The sequence below is a fragment of the Gasterosteus aculeatus genome, chromosome 14 (genome assembly GCF_964276395.1).
Source record: "Gasterosteus aculeatus chromosome 14, fGasAcu3.hap1.1, whole genome shotgun sequence".
NCBI lineage: Eukaryota > Metazoa > Chordata > Actinopteri > Perciformes > Gasterosteidae > Gasterosteus > Gasterosteus aculeatus.
In genome coordinates, this window is record NC_135702.1 from 5,405,570 (window position 1) to 5,425,528 (window position 19,959).

Below are 19,959 nucleotides of genomic sequence, written 5' to 3' on the forward strand. Positions count from 1 at the left end.
ATGGAGAGAGAGAGAGACAGAGACAGGGGAGTGAGAGGAGGGGGGGGGGGGAGGCAGTGTGCGTCTGCAGCCACTTCCACGACCCCTCTGACAGACCTCCTCCCCCTGACTGATTGCTTCCAGACCTTGAGAAGCGGCGCAGTCCTCTGACCCGTTCGGGCTCTTTGCTTTGCGCTCTCGCGGCGCCAGTGGGGGATGGGGAGGTGCGGGGGTCCCGGGACAATGCGGGGATGAGCTGTTGACTCCCCCCTATCCACGTACACGTACGTATGCGCACCCCCGACCCCAGCACCATTATCAGCCCCCCCCCCCCCCCCCCCCCCCCCCCTTTCTGCCCTGCGGCCACACTGGCTCACTGACACATTTACATACTGCGCCTCCTGCGCAGGACTGCTGTCTGTCAGAAACCCAATTAGGCTCCGGAGGGGACACACACGCACACGCATTGAGAAAACGCATTCATGCTAAAGGAGCTCAGTGTGATGATGGGGGGCTCTGGAAGTTTACGTGGTCCTCTGCAGCCGCACACGTTGCTTGAAATGTCACGTGTTTATACGGTTAAGGTTCCCAAAATGCAACATTCAATCAATCGGTTCTATGTGACCACATTGTATCCAACAAGGGCCCTTTCGTTATAGCGAAAGGGTGTAACTATTTTGTTCAAGCTGGCTATTAAAGCCTATTTGTCTCTCACACTTCACACAATACCACAAAGTGATCAAAATCCATCCAGCGCGCGAGCCTTAATGAATACGCGTTACAGCTGATCGACCCTATAAAGTGGGCAGAACCCACACGGGCCGTAGAGGGAAATTGATCATCAGCCCATCGACTGTATATAATTGCTGTGGTGTTGTGTTGATGGCTCAGACGGAGCAACACAAAGGACACCTGGGATTGTCCCACCCGAAAGACAAAACGTCCAGAGGGCGGCAGCAGCGCGCTCCCATCCGTGTTTCGGACGTGTTGGCTGGTGTCCGAGCTGCCCCGAGTACAGACTTGCAGGCACAAACACGCACTCGGCTCTTCCCTGGATTCCTTTGTTTGTTTGTTTGTTTGTTTGTCGGAGACATCACCTCGATTTACAAAAACCCAAATCCGAGCAAGGTCTGACCACAACATGACTGAGCTGCAGAGCTCACTGGTGGCGCAACGCTGCCTGCGAAGCCAAGACGAGGGGGTAAATCCCACAGTAATTCCAGGAAAACTATATCGATCGATTCACTTTACAATAACTAAATGTTGTATCATGAAATTACGGGGACTGCTGTCTTGTTTGAACTCCACTGTGTTCCATTTCCATTAATAGCTACATATTTTTTTTAGCGTACATGCTTTAGTTAATAAGCATGAATATCACGAAACACTAATTAAACGCCTCAAACAACAGAGATCCGACATCAACAGCCCCGAAATGACCAAAAACGGCCACTTTGTTCCTTTTGCCGAACCCCCCGTGTCATCAAAGCTCGTTAGACAGAGTTGGGTCCATTTGCACATCTTTAATAAGGAATAAAGGGTCTCTTCACTAGATGCATATTTCTCAATTTTAACAGACTTGTAATTCAGAGTTTATCTTTGGCCTATAACCGCTTCAGTTTCCCAACTTCGTCCTCGCGCCCGCAACGTTAAACTCTTTCAACTTTTTTTTCTGGGAAAAAAAAAATTCGTAACTTTCCTTCTCCTTCGAGTGTGTGAGCGTGTTTGCGCGCCTCCGTGCGTGCGTGCGTGTGCGTGCATGTGTGTGTGTCTGTGTACGCGCGCGCGCCTGCATGCGCGCTGTGGGCTCTACTTGATCTGTTGTTTGCGCAACACAATCACATTTCTTTTAAGCGACAGGGTGTCTAGACACACACGTGACCGGGCGCGTCAATGCGCACTGGAGACGGAGCAAGGGCACCCGAGCCATCCGCCTCATTTGCAGACAGAGAGCCCTGCGACCCCGACGGCACTCGGACACGGGAACTTCGTGTGAGATACGCGTTCGGATTATTTAATCTTAGAGGATTCGACTACTTTAAAAATAGGTCTCGAGGCTCGGCGCGCGGACGCAACCGGAGGAGGGGGGGTTTCTCGCTCTCTCTCTCTCTCTTTTTCTCGCTCGCTCTCTCGCGCTTTTTAGACGCAACTCAACTCGTGTGTGAGAATCAGCCCCGGATTTGCTCGCCGGCTCTTTGGACGAATGGAAGGCTGACTGGTGCCAGAAGATCACATCCTCTGCAGACGTGTGGCATATTTAGAAGCGTACAGATTTAACAAATATATATATAATAATTATAAGGCCTCGTCCTGCTGGAGAGCCCCACTCCGCGCAGTCGGATCAAGGATTTTGTGGATTAATGCTCTTGGAAGACGCGACGGAGAGCCTCGTTTTTCTTTTTTCTTTTTTTCTTCATGGGATAATTGTGTGGTAGCGTTGCGGCTTAATTAGGCCCGGATCTGTGTGATTTTCACCACAGCTCATTTAGCAAAGATTGAACGATATTTGACACTTATATGTGCTGAGAATCGGAACTTGTTTTAAAAGGGAGAGGTGGTGGTGGTGGGGGGCGGCGCGCGCGCGAGGGGGGTCCGCTCACAGCGCATCGCCACGGGAATAATTTGTATACAGGTTCCGGCTTCATGCTGCTATAGATTACATTTTTTTATAGGCTGGTCTTAACCACCGGGATATGATGGTTATCTATCCCCTGAGAAAAAGCTGACTGTCCCGGGAACCCCGGCTGCTTTTTGGTGATCAAGTCTGCAGGAAGAGGCAACAGAGACTGGCGCATGCTACAGACTTCCTCTGCTTATCCAGCTCCCGGTTCTTCCACCGTCTTTCCTCAGGCTGCTTGTCATTGCCTGGACTCGGATCCCGGAATCTTCATGATTTGCGGACACCATGCTCGTTTTTTAGCCGGGGAACCCTCTTTTCGTCCCGCATGTTTAGGACCAAACGATCGGGGCTCGTCCGGCGACTCTGGAGGAGCCGCGCGCCCGTGGAGGGCGACGGGGAGACGGATAGAGGGACGCATGGCACCGGAGGCTGCTGCATGGGCAAAGCGACAAAGGTGGCCAAGTCCAACGCCGGGTCGGAGGCTGAATTGAAGTCGTTGACCCACTCCGTACTGAAGAAGATCAAAGAGAAACAATTAGAGCTGCTTCTGCAGGCGGTGGAGTCCAAGGGGGGTGCCCGAAGCCCTTGCTTGCTCCTGCCGGGCAAGGCAGACGCCAAAGTGGGTCAACAGTCTTACTCCCTCCCCATGCTGCTCTACAAAGTGTTCCGGTGGCCGGACCTCAGGCATTCCTCGGAGCTCAAGAGGCTGTCTTGCTGTGAATCCTACGGGAAAATCAACCCGGAGCTCGTTTGCTGCAACCCGCACCACATGAGCAGACTTTGTGAACTCGGTGAGCTGAATCATTTCAATAAGCCGGAAAAAGTTTCTGTTGGGGGGGGGGAAGAAAATAAGAGTTTATTCGAGTATACGTGCAGTCCAACGTGTCATTGTGTTAAAGAATGACCTGACTCCTATTTAGCTCAATTGAAATGACATCATTGTTATCTTGAGGTTCCATAAACTCAAAAAATGACCGTCTTTATGTATAATTTTATTCCCATCACAAATGACATCGGCTTGTGATTATGACGCGTCGGTTGTTTTTAACATCAAGCGCGTCGCGTTATTAATCGGGCTGCATCCCGTCTTAAACATGTTTTTGTTGTGCACTTACGAGCTGTTTATTATCACCCATCGCATATTTTTTCCCCCCCAAACATTTGTCAAAATCCCCCACTTTTTAATAAACAAACAACCCATCTGCCATTTCAACCTTTCCAAAGTGCACAGAAGACTCATCCCGGGCTTTGCAGTTTCCTGTGTGCGTGTGTGTGCGTGTGTGTGTGTGTGTGTGTGTGTGGGCTGGCTGGCTGGCTTGCTTGGCGTCCCAAGCCAAAAGAGGCCCGTATCTCAGTTTGTCCTAGACGCTGATAGTGGCCCTCCTGGCGCCAGGCGGCCCCCTGTTTATCTGCCTGCCAATGAAAGGCAATAGCCGGCCGGCCTCAGCGCCTGCCTCTCTCCGGGCTCAGCTGACAGACACAAAAACCTTTTTCCCGGAAGAATGACAACTCTTTATCATAACGTTAATATCTCCCACTTGTCTCTTTTTTAATTAAAAATTTTCTTTTTTTTTTTACTCATGTTCTTTTTTTTTTCTTCTTTTTTTTTCCACGCAGAATCTCCTCCACCTCCGTATTCGCGGTATCCCATGGACTATCTGAAACCACCAGGTGAGCTCAATGAACACATGCTTATTAAAGGCATGTTTTTCATTTTTGATTTACTGCAAAACACGCATATCTTAAAAAGCTATCCATGGATGTTTACATGTTGATTAGCATCCCATTTGTACATGTTCTCACGCACTGTTGTGTGTGTGTGTGTGTGTGTGTGTGTGTGTCCACGGAAACAACCCCGTGTTATGTTTTGATTTACGATCGCAGTGAAGCGTCTGGCTGGCCGGTCGTGGCTGGCGGCCAGGGCGAAGCAGCACAAAGTTGAGACACCACCTATAGACCGACTGGCATGTCCCCAGAGGGGCGTAGAGTGTGTGTGTGTGTGTGTGTGTGGAATGGGTTACGTGGCTGATGCGATGTGCCCATTTATCAGACAGCAGCGTCTCTGCGGCCAGCAGCCATTCATCAGCTGAATTAATCATCAGATTAGGGTTGAAGATTTGTGCGCGCGTGTGTGTGTGCGTGTGTGTCTGCCTCCGGACCCACAGGCTCTGTTTGGATGCGCGTTTGTGTTTTTTGTGGTCGTTTTTAATTTTGCCCCCTCAAGCTTCGGTCTTGCTTAATTGTTTTCTCCCTCCACCTGTGTGAGACTCCACATGCTGCTGTGGTTGTCATCCTGCTCCCCCAGTGCTGGAAAGTGCCACCGGTTCTCACAGTGTTTCATTTCAGGCTATAAGCAGAATGGTGTGCGAGACAGAGGGAGGGTGACAAATATAGAAAATGCAGTAAACGTTTTTTGTTTTTTTGTGTTGTTGTCTTGCTTCGCTCGGTTCGGCTGTCGGCGCAGGAATAGCTCGTACGTGAACAAAGACGGGTCGGCCGACCGGCCGTTTAGTCAGGAGAAGGAGAAAGTGGCTTTCAGTGAGTGGAAACAATAGGAAGTCATTGCAGCTGCAGCTGTGGTTCTTCAACTCCCCCCTCCACACACACACACACACACACACACACACACACACACACACACACACACACACACACACACACACACACACACACACACACACACAAGCTTCTCCCGCTCTTCATTTACCAGGCTTTCGCCATACTGTTTCACCTAAAAGCAATTGCAGAACCTTAAATACATGCAGGATTCATACCAAGTGGTTCCTCTTCGTACCCCCCCCCAACCCCCGCCCCCCCAATGCGGCGTCCCTCTCCGGGTGGAGAGCTAGCGTAGAGTCCGTACACGGGTCCAGTTGGAAACGCTCCAGCGATGAAAGGAAGCAAGAGAGGTAAATAGGAAATACAAGCTGGATGCAGACAAAGGAAATGATTATAGAGCCCATGTGACCACCCTTCTCCTCTGGGAGCTGACTTGAGTTAGTTTCACTTTGTGGGGATTCATTATAGCCAAACAAGAACGGATAGAGGCAAAATGAATATCCCGGGGTTTTAAACTTTTACAGAGAGGTTTTAATTGGCCTTTCTTCAAAGCAAAGGGCGTGTTGAGTCACCTGCCGTGCTGTTTGCTCATTCATTCGGTGCAGACGTATCCGTCTGTCTGCCGGAGGACGGTATAAGACAACATATATAAATAGGACAATGGAGCAGGCTGGAGGCCACAGACAAACACACAGAGGACAGATGAGCTTATCATGCAGAAAGACGGTGGGGGTGGTGGTCCTCGGTGGCCTCTGGAAGCTGTCAATCATCAATTCCATCTCATTACCGGAGGCTATTCCAATTTTCTATAGTCCTCTATGTATTTGCTTTATCTCAGGCTCTGTTAAATCATCGTGACACGTGGAAAATCTGCACTTAGAACTTTCAGAAGGCGGGCGAGACGCAAAAGAAAAATCCGCATGAAGTGGAAAAGCGCTAGATTTTATGACGGCGGCTTTATTATTCCACCGAGCAGGAAGTGGGTCCGTGTGCGTGTGTGTGTGTGTCAGGGCGCCTGTCCGCTCCGGCGGCAGGAGCCAATATGAAAGCAGCCGACACGTAGAAACGCTGCCCTGTTTCAGCCCCGGGGAATATAAATCACACACTGTTTAGCTCCTGCTCGCTGATGCCCCATTGGCCCTGCGGTCAGCACTGAACTGTTGCCCAGGAAACCAGGGCAAAGGCTGCTGGCACCCAATGAAAGCGAGGCATGGCTCTGGCTATGCCCGCGCGTGTGTGTGTGTGTGTCTCGTCACCCGCGGCCACGAGCAGAACCCGGCTGCGTTCGGGCGGCGGCGGCGAAGGGGTGGCACGGACGGAGGGACGGAGGGCCGGAGGGCCGGCAGCGAAACCGCTCCGGATGCTGTTTCTTTATTTCTTGTTAGCCACATGCAACAGAAACACCATCCTCCTCCTTCTTCCTCCTCCTCCTCCTCCTCGCCTTATGTGGACCTCATACATACAGAAGCCCTACTCTCTAAGTTTCTTAAGTTTTGCATTCCATGTATTTCCTACAAAACCCCTCAGATGACAGCAACTTCAAATAAATGTTCATTTGTCTTATTTCGATGGTTGCCTTCGAACGCAACCAGTGGCGGAGATCGCCGCCGGTGGAACGGGTAGAAGGCGCAGCGCGGCGCTGACGTGCAGCGAGAGGAACGTATCATTAGTGAATACCGAGCTACCAGCGGCGGCGGCTCTGCAGCAGCTCACCGCACACAGCGCCTATTTTTTCGCAGAGTGCCGTGTTGAAACAAGTCTAGGTTACAAGCCTTTGGTGGGAGTTGAGCAGTGAAATGCTAACAGAGAGTTTTCGTTTTGTTGTCTGCCTTCTAGTGCGGCGTATATTTATGGTGAACAGCTTCCAGGGCCGTTTCTGAGCTCTTCCTGCCACAAACTCCGATGCAACGGAATTGTGCCGCACAACGTTGCTTTGCTCAAGAGATAAGAGGAGGGATCTCTATTAAAACAGGAAACGATTTTGATTATTGAGGCATCAGAAGTCTCCAGGCGGAAAACTCTCCTTCTGTCTTTCGCAGAATGAATACATCTCCTGACAGATCAGTAGCTCGTCTGCACAGAGATGCAGGGCTAACACTCCCTCTGAAGCAGTGGCTTATGGGGGATTATCAGGGGTGTAAGAAACTCTCCTCACTAAGTCTTCCACGTGTGTGTGTGTGTGTGTGAGAGTGTGAGCTTCGTCGTCAGCGTCTTCATCAGGCATTGATTTCACTAAAGTGATTGACGGTCTCACAGCTGCCGCCTTGCCTTCTCACACACACACACACACACACACACACACACACACACACACACACGCAGAGTTCTAATTCAAAGTCTCTCCTCTCTCCATCAGATTCTCCAGACTCTGGACCATCATCTAGTGATACTGTGGGAACGACGTACTCGGCCCCTGTGGGGCTCTCAGGTAAATGTTACTACAGATTGTTTTCCTCCTTTTTTGAAAGTCATCTTTTCCCTCCTGTGTTTCCTTTTCATTCTCCGTTGCGTTCCTTTAAACACACTCACACACACACATGTTCCCTCCTTACTTGTAATGAAGAGGCGCTGATTGTGGGGGCCCCTTCTTCCCCGCTGTAAAAAAACAACAAAAAACAACAGGCCAGTGAAGAAGGGCGGTGTACTTCTCCCACATCCACACACACATTCCTCCCTCTTGGCTCTTTGATCAACGCTCCTCTCCTCTCATCTTCCTCCGCTCGCTCCCCGTGTCGCGCCGCAATGGAAGGTCGACGCGGCGGCGGACGGCTGCTCGCAGAGGAACACGCTCCGTGCGTGCGGTGTTGTGGGGGGGGGGGGAATAGCAGCAAAGAGACGCTGGGACTGACGTGCGAGTGTTTGTTTGGGTGTGTTTGTGCGCACAGGGGACGTCTTTGTGGACGGGTAAGTCTCCTCCGGGCTCTTGTGTGTGTGGACGAGAGGCGAGACACAGGCGCCTTTCTCTCGCCCGTCGTCTCTCAGGCAGGACGTGTTTTCGGGCTTCCTCGGCTCTTCTCCCGTAATCCCCCGTTTGGCAGCGCCGCCTTTCCCCCCGCCGAGTGGCCTGTCCGCAGGCTACAGAATAAGATGGTGCTCGGGGGAGGGAGGGAGGGGGGGGAGTCTGCGCTGTGCCTCAGATGGTTCTCATTACTGGGCCTTTTAAAGCCTGTTTTATGTCAGTTGGTGTTCGCTGCCCATTCCCCCCTCCTTTGTTTGGTGGTAGGGGGGTGGAGGGTTAGCGTGTGTGTGTGTGTGTCCATAGATGGGGGAAGAGATTGGAGTAGTGCTTACGAGAACAGAGGAACTAGAAATCAGTCTCCCCTTCTTCCTCCCCTCTGCCGCCCCCCCCCCCCCCCCCCCACACCTTCAGACAGTCCGTTAACCAAAGACACATTGTGGACGCGGTTCAAACATGGCAGCGCCCCGGTGAATGGGCCTCCTCCGTCAAAGCGCCGGTAGGTAGGAGAAGGCCGCGCGGCGGGACGGCCGGAGCTCTCTGTCCTCCATCATTTTCCTGGCAAGCAAAGAAGAAAAAAAAATAGGCTGCTCCATTTCTCCCCCCTCCCCTCCCTCTCTCCCTGCTTCCCTCCCTTCGCTCCCTCCCCCTGGGGCCCTGACAAAAGAAACATGGCTCTCCCAGAGGCCCGCTGCTGACCTTCTAATTCACTCACTCTGCCCTTTTTATGTTCTTCTCCAGACGTATTAAACAGAGAGGCAGAAGGAAGAGGGACGAGGCTGGCTTTTAGGGAAGGAGGGTGGTGAAGACTTGTCGTCGGGCCACTGCTTCCTTTGCATCTCAGTAGACTAACTGAGACATTTAGAGAACGCTTGAGTGGACTAAAGCAGCTTTAGAAGGAGCTCACGCATCTACAAAACACCGGCCCGATAGAGCTGATAAGATAACATCCTTTTTTTAATACTACTTGTTTATCCATCTTGAGAAAAGCCGAGCGCATCCAGGCTGGAAGGAGTTAAGTGAGCTGCGACAGCGACAAGCGCAAATGCAAACTAGGCTGCCTGCCAGGCTACCGGCTCCAAAGCTCCTCTCGCAGGCTCACGTCATCAGCTTGGAACAGAGCAGAGGGGAGGGAAGAGGAGCGGGGGGGCAGAGGGGGGGGTGATGGCTGCAGGCCCCGGCGCTGGGAGAGTCAGGGTGCTGATCTTGGTTTGCGTCGGCGTCGGGGCTCAGCTCGAAAGGAGGGCGACCCGGAGGGACCGGAGGGTGATGTTCAAACTTCCGTAGAGACTAAACGGTTTTAAGAGCAGAGCTGGTAGCACCCACGTAGCCAGATGTCCATCCTTTGTTTTTTTTAAGCTGAAAGACGCCTGGAAGGACAATAAAAGCCCTCTGCAGGCTTGAAAGGCCAGAGAGGTTGAGGCCACTGCGGTTTTGGTACCAATTTGAAAACTAGACTACTTGACGATCGCCGATAGTCACGGGGGGGGAAGGGGATCAATACCCATCCTTGGTATGTTCGTGCTTTTAATCCTCACCAAAGACCAGCTCTTACTGGATGCGTAGTGTCGGTTGGCGCGCCGGATGGTGCCATCGGGGGACCGGGCCGGAGTGTCTGCATGTAAGGGGATCCGGTCGGGCTGCGGGGGACATCTACGCACATACGCACCGAGGGGCGGATAGGATGACCGGGTGCGAGCCCTGGCGCGCTGCCGACTGTCACACAGGCGCTTCCTCCCACTGCGGGTTAAATTTAGGCCCCGGGCTGTATTCTTATACCACCCGGGCCAGTCACCTCGCTCGACAGTCGGCCCGGCATTTCAGGCAATTAGTCACCCGGGGGAATCGGCTGGAGGTATAACCTTCATCGGGGGGCTCTGACAGCGATTCGATTTGGTCGAGGCGCCTCGGCTCATTAAATCAAACCAGTTGCGCGTGGAAGGCCCATTTTTGGTGCAAATTAATTCGGAGGAAAAGGGCTGTGTGTTGTCTCTGTTCACTGCTTTCTATTGTAGATCAACAATTGTACACTATGTTTTAATGAGGGGGAAACTAACTTCTACCAAGTCCGAAACAGAGCGCCCTCAGTCTGCCTCCCCTCTGTCTCTCTCTCTCTCTCTCTCTCTCTCTCTCTCTCGGCATTCCTGCCTTGTTTGGGTTAGCGGGCGAAGGAAAGGGCCGCGCAGGATGTGACCTCATGTCTTTGAGGAAAAGGGGAGCGGACGGGGAGGCAGCCGAGGCCTCTCCTCGACGGAAAACAAACAGTGAAGTGCACCGACTCGCGAGAAGGAGGGAGTTAAGTGAGGGAGAAAGTAGTAGATTACATTTTCTTGTACAAAGATAGAAATCTATACGCAGCTTGGCAGACGGCAACCAAGAGAAAATGAACACCGCAAATCTGCCTCCGCTTTTGGTCTCGATTTGTTTTTGTTTTTTTCCCTCGCTTGAACAGCAAGGGGAAGGAATGAAGTAGGGAGAGAAGATGGCGGCTTTGGGTGGAGGGAGAGATGGCCGGCAGCTCTCCGCTGCGCTCTCTGTAATTTGGAGGCTGCGTCGTTCAGCCAGCGAGCTGAGCGGAGCGGAGCCGGGCCACTCGGAGCCGGGGCCAGGATCTCTCATTACTCCCCACTTCCTCTCCTTGCGCGGCAGCCAAAGCCGCCTCTTGGCAAGGGACTTAATTTTGGTTTTGGCCGTCCTCTGTTCCCCACCCTGTGTCATTATGCTGCACAAATCGAAAAAACAGCACGTGAAGGCGGTGGAGGATGGAGAGTAGGGAGGAGGGGGGGGGGGCAAAGAGGAAAACACGGCAACTAGTTTTGGGTTTGTGCTGAAGGGTTTTATCCGATGGAGATCCTTCATGCGGTGTTCTTATTCGCTGTATGAAACGTTTAAAAAGCTAGCGTAGCATCGGCCGGCTGATTGAAAGGTGGACTATGCAGATGTGGCTCCCGGCCAGAGCTGGACGGAAGCCCAGAACAAGATGAACATTGTGGTGGTTTGCAGTCACTCTGTGGAAGTGGATCCTGACCTTACCTCAATGTATGAAAATATGAGAGTGGACTGGATGTGTGTGTCAAAGTGATTTCTAGTGTGACACTCACCACCGCTGTCTCCACACCCTCCTCTTCATTCGTGAAGTCCGCTTTGTCTTTTCGTCTGAGTGTCTTTCATCTCAGCGACGGACTGAGCCCTGTCTGGAGACACGACTCCATCGCAGACCACAGCGCCACCGTGGCGGCGCATTCGCCGACGTTCGCACGGGTTTCACACGATTGGAAAACAAAGTAACAACAGCTCCGATGGCACACACACACACACACACACACACACACACAACTGGCTCTGCCGGTTGTCCTCTTGTCATTCAGTTCCCACGATGTTTTGGCACCACGACAATGAGGGTGATTGTTTGTCTTGTGTGTCCGTTGCAAGTGATCCTCTGATTTGTGTGTTTGCAAAAGTGAGCTGCTGACGTCCTTACGGCCCGCCTGGTACCTCGCGTCCGACTGGCTGGTGTTTATTTGTCCTGTCACCCGGGGGGTCATTGTGTATGTCTCAGTGTGTGTGAGGGCCAGCATGATGAAGTGTTGGCATAATAACTTTGCAGGAGTAGGATGGAGGTGTTTCAGGGGAATAAAATGTCCTTCAGAAGAAAAACCATTGCGCTTTAGTTTTCTGATAATGTAGATCCAAATGGAAGATGCCGCCCAATTAATTACGGAACGTTCCCGTATTTTATCTCAAACTTGTGATAAACACACCGGGCCTGGGCAGCATCAAGATACGTGCATCGGGTAATTACAGCAGAAGCTTCCACTCGGGCAGAATTATACCACAGACGGAGGCTTTATGAAAACACGAGCCATTCCTCCTCCTTATCTCCTCCCGGTCGTGGCCGGATGGTTCATGTTAGAGATGGCGTGTCTGCAACTCATTCCCTCTATCTGTGTTTCTGCAAGGAGTCAGATCTGGAGATAGGGAAACTGTGCCACTCCCCTGTGTGGTTTTCCTGCCATCGGGGCTTTTTTTTTTCTCGGTTTCCTGGAGTCGGGGGTGGGGGGAGAACTTAAAGGCGTCATACGTAACCTGCCTCCCTAAAGAAGAGCTTCCTACGTTCGCTACTCCCATTTCTCTAGCCATCTGTTTACATACTTTGTTGAACTAAAACAATATGTCCTTTCTTCTTCAGAGCTTCGCCAAAGAGGCCCTGAAACACGGCATTCACTTGGTACGATTTTTAGATAATTATGGGACTTGGGGAAGAATTGATTGCTCGAGGGTGGCTGCTCAAGGCTCCTTCAGTTGCTTCTAACAAAACCCAACTTGAATCTCCAAATCAAACTGCAGCGGCTCGACTTGCATTGGGGGATCTTCTGCACTCATTTAAGAGGAACAGTGCGGCCCGACTGCCGACTTTATTGCGCTTTTTCTCTTCTTTACGACATGACAAGTGATCAAAACCAAAGACGAAATGACTCATTTCTCAGTTTACGGCCCCGTGGCTGAAACTTACAGGCTATCGCGTATTGATATAAAACAAGGACACTCTGTCTTCACTGCACACAACAGCTGACCCTTTTCTGTCTGAAGGGGTCGCCTGTCATTGAATGAGACGAAAGCGACGGGACCACAACAGGCAACAAGCCCGCTGTTTAGGACTCGTACTCTACACGTACCCTTTTACTTACATTACCTAGAAAAAGACCAAACGTTTTTGTGAACGAGGGGCGAGAGAGCGAGAGAAACGTGCACACACGCACACACACAGGGCTGAACATACACGGCGTGGCACTGAGAACAAAAGAAATGCCTCCAGGGTGACCCCTGACCTTTTGGAATAGACTTTCCCTGGCTGGAGAGAGGGTGTTGACTTAGAAAATAAGGCACCATGAAGAGTCCTTCCTTCCCCCTAGAGCTGTTGCCTTCATGTCCCCCCCCCCCCCCCCCCCCCCATTCCTCTCCTCAGCTGCTGTGTGTGTGTCTGATGACGACAGGGTCATTACATGTCACACACACACACACACACACACACACACACACACATATATATGGGACTCTCGGGGATCGATATGAGACTCGTTCTTAGGAGCCTCCTCACTATTTACCGATGTTGACAGTGTTGTGTCCAGGATTGAAGGTTGAAAGTGTGTGTGTGTGTGTGTGTGTGTGTGTGTGTGTGTGTGTGTGTGTGTGTGTGTGTGTGCGCATGAGAGTGTAGGTTTGTGCTGACTGGAAGTATACTAGCAACCTGGCTTGTGTGTGTGTGTGTGTGTGTGTGTGTGTGTGCGCGTGTGTGTGGAGTCAGACAGAGGTAATGATTAACCTTTCCAGACTGGCCCTGTGAGAAGCACCCAGTCTGTCGCCCCCCCCCCCCCCCCCCCCCCCGCTCCTCCCCCATCAGCCACCCCTCCTCCCCCTCCACCAATTGTCTCAGCTAGCATGGCGTCCACTCTTTAAGACCTTGGGCCATTAAAATCCACAGGGGAGCTAGTGGTGTGTGTCTCTTTGCCAAATGTTCCCTGCCTGTGCTGTGGTTTAAATATTTTGCATTGCAGAGGGGCTTTATTTAATCACAGACATTTACAGTGTCTCGCCCCCCCCCCCCTACCTCGCAGACCATAAGCTGATCATCCATTAAATGCCTAGAAAACATGCAAGCAATATGCTGTTTTTGTGTTAGCTAATGGCTAACATCCATATTAGCTTGCACCAGCTGCTTGTTGCAATTGCGTAAAAAAAACATTGCAAAAAGTGCTTATAACCGTTTTTATCATCATTATAAACGGTGATGTGAGGTACACCAATCTGCTCCAGCATCAACATTCTAGCTCTTACGTTTCACCGTAGAGGACCATCACTCTGGGGGGGGGGGTTTGGATGGCCTTTATATGTGTGCGGGCCCCCGTGGGACAAACCAGACTGGGACAGACTGGCAGCAGACATCTAACTGGGGCAGAGCGCAAAGGGCCGGGGTGACAGATGGCCTCGGGCTGCCGGCTAGCCCGCTTATCTCTCCGTTGGAGGAAGAAGCCCGAGACGCACGGGCTGAAAAGGCGGCGGAGCAGACGGGCAGGTGGGGGGTGGAGAGGAGGGAGGGAGGTTTGGGGGGGGGGGGGCAGATAGACGGACTAATGCTCCGATGTGCAGACGAGCTCTGGAAGCAATCAGAGCGAACGGAAACACAGACGCACTCGGCGCAGACACTCTGACGACAGCGTCTGACAAGCGCACACGCACGCACACACACGCGCACCTATGTGACAACCACCTGAAATAGCGTGGGAGCGTAACACGAGGAGTGCAACCGGCAGCAACCTCACACACGCACGCACACACACACACTAACACATGATGTGTTAAAAATGTAAATTCAGTTAAATGTGTGTTGTTGTGTGTCATTAGTGTGTGTGTGTGTTTAGTTGTGTCTCCAGCAGCATTACTCATGAGGTGTAAGCTCATCTGCTGTCAGGACGAGCTGTGAACATATTCTTCACGGGGCCCCACAGACGGAGGAGTCTGTCTGTCTGGCCCTTTTGCGCTGCTGATATAACCAACAAAAAAAAGTTTTGTTCCTCGCTACCCATCCAGAAGGACATTTTGTAGTTTTTACACCTTTTTACCGGCCGGTGAAAGTTTGAGATGATGTCTGTTAACTTCATTTGGACTTTAAAGTATTTTATCGGTCAGGGAAAGTTCAACAAATACGGCTCTCGGGTTGCATTATGGGAAGTGTAGGATAGCGTTTTTTGGAGCTTGACCCATACTAGGAATATGGATTATGGATTATTGACTTAAACCATTCTTTTTTTTTTTAAATCCCGCTCCAGCAAGACAGGACTGTTATTTCATGGTATTTGCAGCTTTTACATAAACACACGCTTTGCTCGCTGACCTCTCTTCTCTCGGGCCTCCATGTTTCTGTCTCTCTTCGGCCCTTTGCTTTAATCCGTGCCTTTGCTGTTCTCTCCTCTGCGGTTCTCACTTGCCACCAGCCGGGGTTTCTGAGAGGGGAGGGAGGGAGGGAGGGAGGGAGGGAGGGAGGGGAAGCGAGGCAGCCAGTGAAGTCCTGAATAGCAGGGTGTTTTCAGGCTGCAATGACAGGCTCAGACAGGCAGCCGCTCTAATGACCTCTGACGCCAGGCTCTGTCTCTCCCAGCAATAACAAACACACACGGACACACACACACACAGAGGGCCCCACAGGTGAGCTCCACCAGCAGGCCCTCTGTCAGCTGTTAAGAAAGTCCACAGCATCCTTCTGCGTATCAAACCCGGGCTGGTCTTGTATTGTTCTCGTTTAACCGAACCGGGAGCAAAGCTCGGGCAGGACTGGAGATTCCGTCTCAGCCCGAGACACAAAATACACTTTGTGTCCCTTTTCCCAAAGATAAAGCCCCCCACCGTCCCCCCCCCCCCCCCCCCGCCCCAGTTTGGTCTAAGGTAGATAGCAGGGTACTTAGTTTCCCCCAGCAGCACATGGGGACGGATTTACGATAAACTCCCCAAGGCTGCTCTCTGACCAACTTCAAAGAACACAGCCTTCTCTTGTTTTATGGAAGGCATGCTTTCAGTCCGCTCCCCACCCCCCCGCCCCTTCCTCACCTCCTGTCTGTTTCTGTCTTCTCCTAGTGTTGTCTTTTTCTCCCCCCCCTCCCTCCCTCCCTCCCCGCCTTCTCCCTGCATCTAATGAAGGCTAATGACAGGCCACGGTGAGTTCGCTCAGGCCGGCAGAGATCCTGCCGCATTAACGTTGCAGTTTGTCTCAGACGGGACCTTCCAAATTACCGGTTACATTCACAGCCACCGCCAGATGAAACGAGGAGGGGGGGGGGGGGGGGGGGGGGGCGGCGCTGGGGAAGGGGGGGGGCGGCTGAATAGGCTCTGAGAGGGGCTCTGTTAATTTTTTTTTTTCCCTCACATATATATTCCCCCTCTTCAAGCTTTCTTAACCCTTGAATGTGTCTTTCATGGCGACTGGATTCGGGTGTGTGTGCGAGAGGAAGTACACGAGGTTGGCGAGCAGACGGGTTGCGGCGAATTAGGTGACGATCCTAAAAGCGCCGGAGACGCCTAGAGATCGGGAGAGGAAGCAAAGTTGCAAAAGTAACAGTCGAAATATGTGAAAAGAATTCCTTCTTTTCCTCCCCCCCCTCCCCGTTCTTTCCTCTCGCGCTCTCTCTGTCTCCCTCTATTTCCCTCGCGCCTGACTGGCTCCTACTTTTGGAGCTGGGAGCCCGAATTCTGTGGAATCGAGATATGAAGGGGGGGGGGGGGGAGCAGCGCGGGAGGCACCCTGAAGGGGAGACGAGAGGGGGGGGGGAGGAAAGAAACTGGAGCACGGCCAATGCTACACTTCTTTTACGCTCAGGGGAAACTTTAGACTGGAGGGGCCCAGCTTGTCCGACCAATCAGACGGCCGGGGTTCGGGGAGGCGAAGGGCTCGCCCGTCGGCCACGTGCTCCGGCGGAGGACGGGGGAAGGGGCTCCTGCGTTTTCTTTTTTCTTTTAACGCGACGTTCGCCTTGTCCCGCTCTCTCGGCGCAGGGTGGAAGATTTGGTTCGGGATTTTCTTTCCCTCCGGCTTCGCAACGCAGCGAGCCAGACAGAAGATAAGCATTCGACGCTCAGGCGAGCATCGCGCCGCGCGGCCGCCAGCGTCTCCGAGCTGCTTCTCTTGTCTGAAGTCCAGGAATTCCGACATGGATTTTCCTGTGTTGCAGAGATTGAGTCTGACGGTTTAGTTTTGGCTTTGACTAAAGCAAGAGAAGTGGATGATGGAGGAGTTGGGAGGAAGGAGCAACGTCTGTGTCGTCGCCTTCTGCTTTCTTTTTCTTTTTTTTCTTCTTAAAACCTCATATTTTCCTTCCCCTTCCTCTTCCATTACTTCTTGTTTTTTGCCCCTTTTACAACATTTCAGTGTCATCAATCATTTACCGTGCAGCTTCGCGACAGGTCTGACCACCTCCCTCTCCCCTGTGTCTCCTTTTAGATTCCCTGGCACTGCAGGAGTCTGGCGATCGGGCCCACTGGTGCGTGGTGGCTTACTGGGAGGAGAAGACACGCGTCGGGCGCCTCTACTCGGTCCAGGAGCCCTCTCTGGACATCTTCTACGATCTACCTCAAGGGAACGGCTTCTGCCTGGGCCAGCTCTGCTCCGAAAACAAGTCCCAGCTGGTGCAGATGGTGCGGGCCAAGATCGGCTACGGCATCCAGCTGACGCGCGAGCCGGACGGGGTGTGGGTCTACAACCGCAGCTGCTACCCCATCTTCATCAAGTCGGCCACACTGGACAACCCGGACTCGCGCACGCTGCTGGTGCACAAGGTGTTCCCCGGGTTCTCCATCAAAGCTTTTGACTATGACAAAGCCGGCAGCCTGCAGAGGCCCAACGACCACGAGTTCACGCAGCAGCCGCGCACGGGCTTCACGGTGCAGATAAGCTTCGTGAAGGGCTGGGGCCAGTGCTACACCAGACAGTTCATCAGCAGCTGCCCATGCTGGCTGGAAGTCATCTTCAACACGCGATAGCAGGAGCTTTCCTCTTCTTCACCCCTCCTCCTCCTCCTCCTCACAAACAGACTACACCCTCTTTTCCTTGTTTTGTTTTCAGAGAGGTCCAAACAGTGGAAAGAAATGTTTCACAAGAAGAAGAAGAAGAAAGTATAACAACTCTGACGGACTTTGTTTAATAAATGACTAAGATTTAATTGAATAAAATAAGAAGCGAAAATGTATTTTATGTTATATATAAATATATTATTAATTGTAAATATGAAGACGTTTTATATGCATCATTATTTATGTATTGTGCAATGTGTTGATGAGAAAAAGAAAATAAGATGCACTTTGCTTAATATAAATGCAAAACAAAGAAATGCCAAAATAAAAAAAAAAGTACAAATAACATGTCTTGTCCCGTCTCTTATCTAGAGGTTTGCACTGGTCTCATTCAGTTGTTTTTAATATTAGCCTTTGGTTTTGTGCACAATCCAAATTGGATTATTTCTCTAAAAACCTTCTAACTCAATTTTGGTAAATAATATTGTCTGTTCGTTGTTATCAAAGTCAACATTGGCTTAACTTTGCTGAAGGACTTTGATGTCATAGTGTGGTTCGTAAAAGCATTTTCCTCTTGAGACGCGATGAGTCAGACTCCGTCGGCCATAACTCCTCACGGGCTTTACAATTGTCAGTTATTTTGGGACCAATGTCCCCCTTCCCCTCTGTCATTACCTGATGACACCATAGCCAGGAAGTCGTAATGACAAATTTCAGGAACCAATAAAGTCAACAGAAGCTCCGGCTTCCTGGAGGAGCCCTCTTCATTCAAACGGTTGATCAGACTGAATGGAAAGTAAACGACACAAACAATCGTGGAAAGAATTCGGTGCCACACCTGAGGAAGTGAACACACTGGAAATGTACTGGAAGACGACTTTATTTAGACCGCTTTGATATCAGATGAATGGCCTGATGATATGATCAGTGAGCCTGGCCCACTTATGACCGTTGGCATTTCATGAAAAACAATACACAACATAATAGATTTCCTTGTGATAAAACCGCTCCGTCTGTGCGTGTGTGTGTGTGCGCGCGTGCGGGTGTGTGCGTGTCTGTCTGGGCCGCGTCCTGTTGCTAGTCAGATGGGTGTCTGTGAAGAGGATTACTACTGTAAGCCTGCTTTACCAACACACACTGTCTCAAAGACCTACATTTACAAGACCCACTTTCCACGCAATCCCACCCCCCGTCCTCCTCTCTGTTCGACTGCGCTTCCAAAAAACCTTGAGTTTATTTAGAATATGACAGAGTAAACAACGTATTTTGTGCCAATGACTCAGTGGTGGAGGCAGGAGTGGAAGCACGCGTGTGTGCGTTCTCCCTTTAAACCCTCCTTATGAAAGCGTTGAAGAGCAATTTCATTATTAGTTCATGTTCCTGAGATATTCCACAGCCCGATTCATATTTATTTGGTGCTGTTTGCCAAGTCATTCCTGCAAAGAAGGACAATGACACAATGTTTGTGTGGTGTACCCTGGAAAGTATTATGATTCAGACGGAATAATGAATGTTAAAAGTCTCCCCGAATCAACGCTCGTCCGAGGATACATATTAATATTCTTTCCCTTTGCCTGTTTTATTGATGACTGTGCCCAGTGCATACATTATGTATCACTATATTTACTGTGAAACCCAGATAGAAACTTTGACGCAGGAGGAAGATGCATTATTCAGAAAACATTCAAATACATTCCACCGGGGGGGCGGAGCCTCCAACGGGAGCCGGTTCCTTGACATCATGTACTTTAAACTAAGGGCTGACTGTATGTCCTCTCAACAATAATCCCTAAACCTGCTAATACAACTATAGCAGCTCTGTGTGTGTGTGTGTGTGTGTGTGTGTGTGTGGGAGAGAGAAATGGTGTAATACCAGTGACCCTCGGACAGGGTGACCCTGATTCTGCCCAACAATAATTCCATTAAAACTATTACAGGTTGATCACCAGCATCTCTTGCCAGGAGCATGAACATGTGTATTACACATGAAAACTGTCCCAGCGCGCAGCGTCCAAGAAAAACACATTATGTGTTTAAATCTGATTATATCCAGAAGATATATAAACATAAACGTTTTTTCTGGCCATGTGAAGAATTTTTTACTGTCATGTACAGAAAGTATAATTTAATATTTAACATAATTAATTGTATTTTTTCAACCCTGTCTAAAGTCCTTCCAGTGTCCCCATCAAATGTTTATATTTTTTTAAGACCCATTTATTTTTAAACTTGCTATTTCGCACTTTTTCCTAGTGTCGCGTTGTTAGGGCTGTCTCTTTTCACCGTG

General features: G+C 50.9%; 1 protein-coding gene across 1 annotated transcript; it reads left to right on the top strand.

Moving 5' to 3' along the window:
* The first annotated feature begins 1,754 nt into the window (after positions 1-1,754).
* On the top strand, positions 1,755-17,949 carry smad7 (SMAD family member 7). Its single transcript, XM_040197999.2, has 4 exons — positions 1,755-3,390; positions 4,217-4,270; positions 7,515-7,586; positions 17,104-17,949. Exons 1-4 carry the CDS (start codon positions 2,925-2,927, stop codon positions 17,640-17,642), a joined length of 1,131 nt encoding a protein of 376 aa, XP_040053933.1. The 5' UTR covers positions 1,755-2,924; the 3' UTR covers positions 17,643-17,949.
* Positions 17,950-19,959: the final 2,010 nt, after the last annotated feature.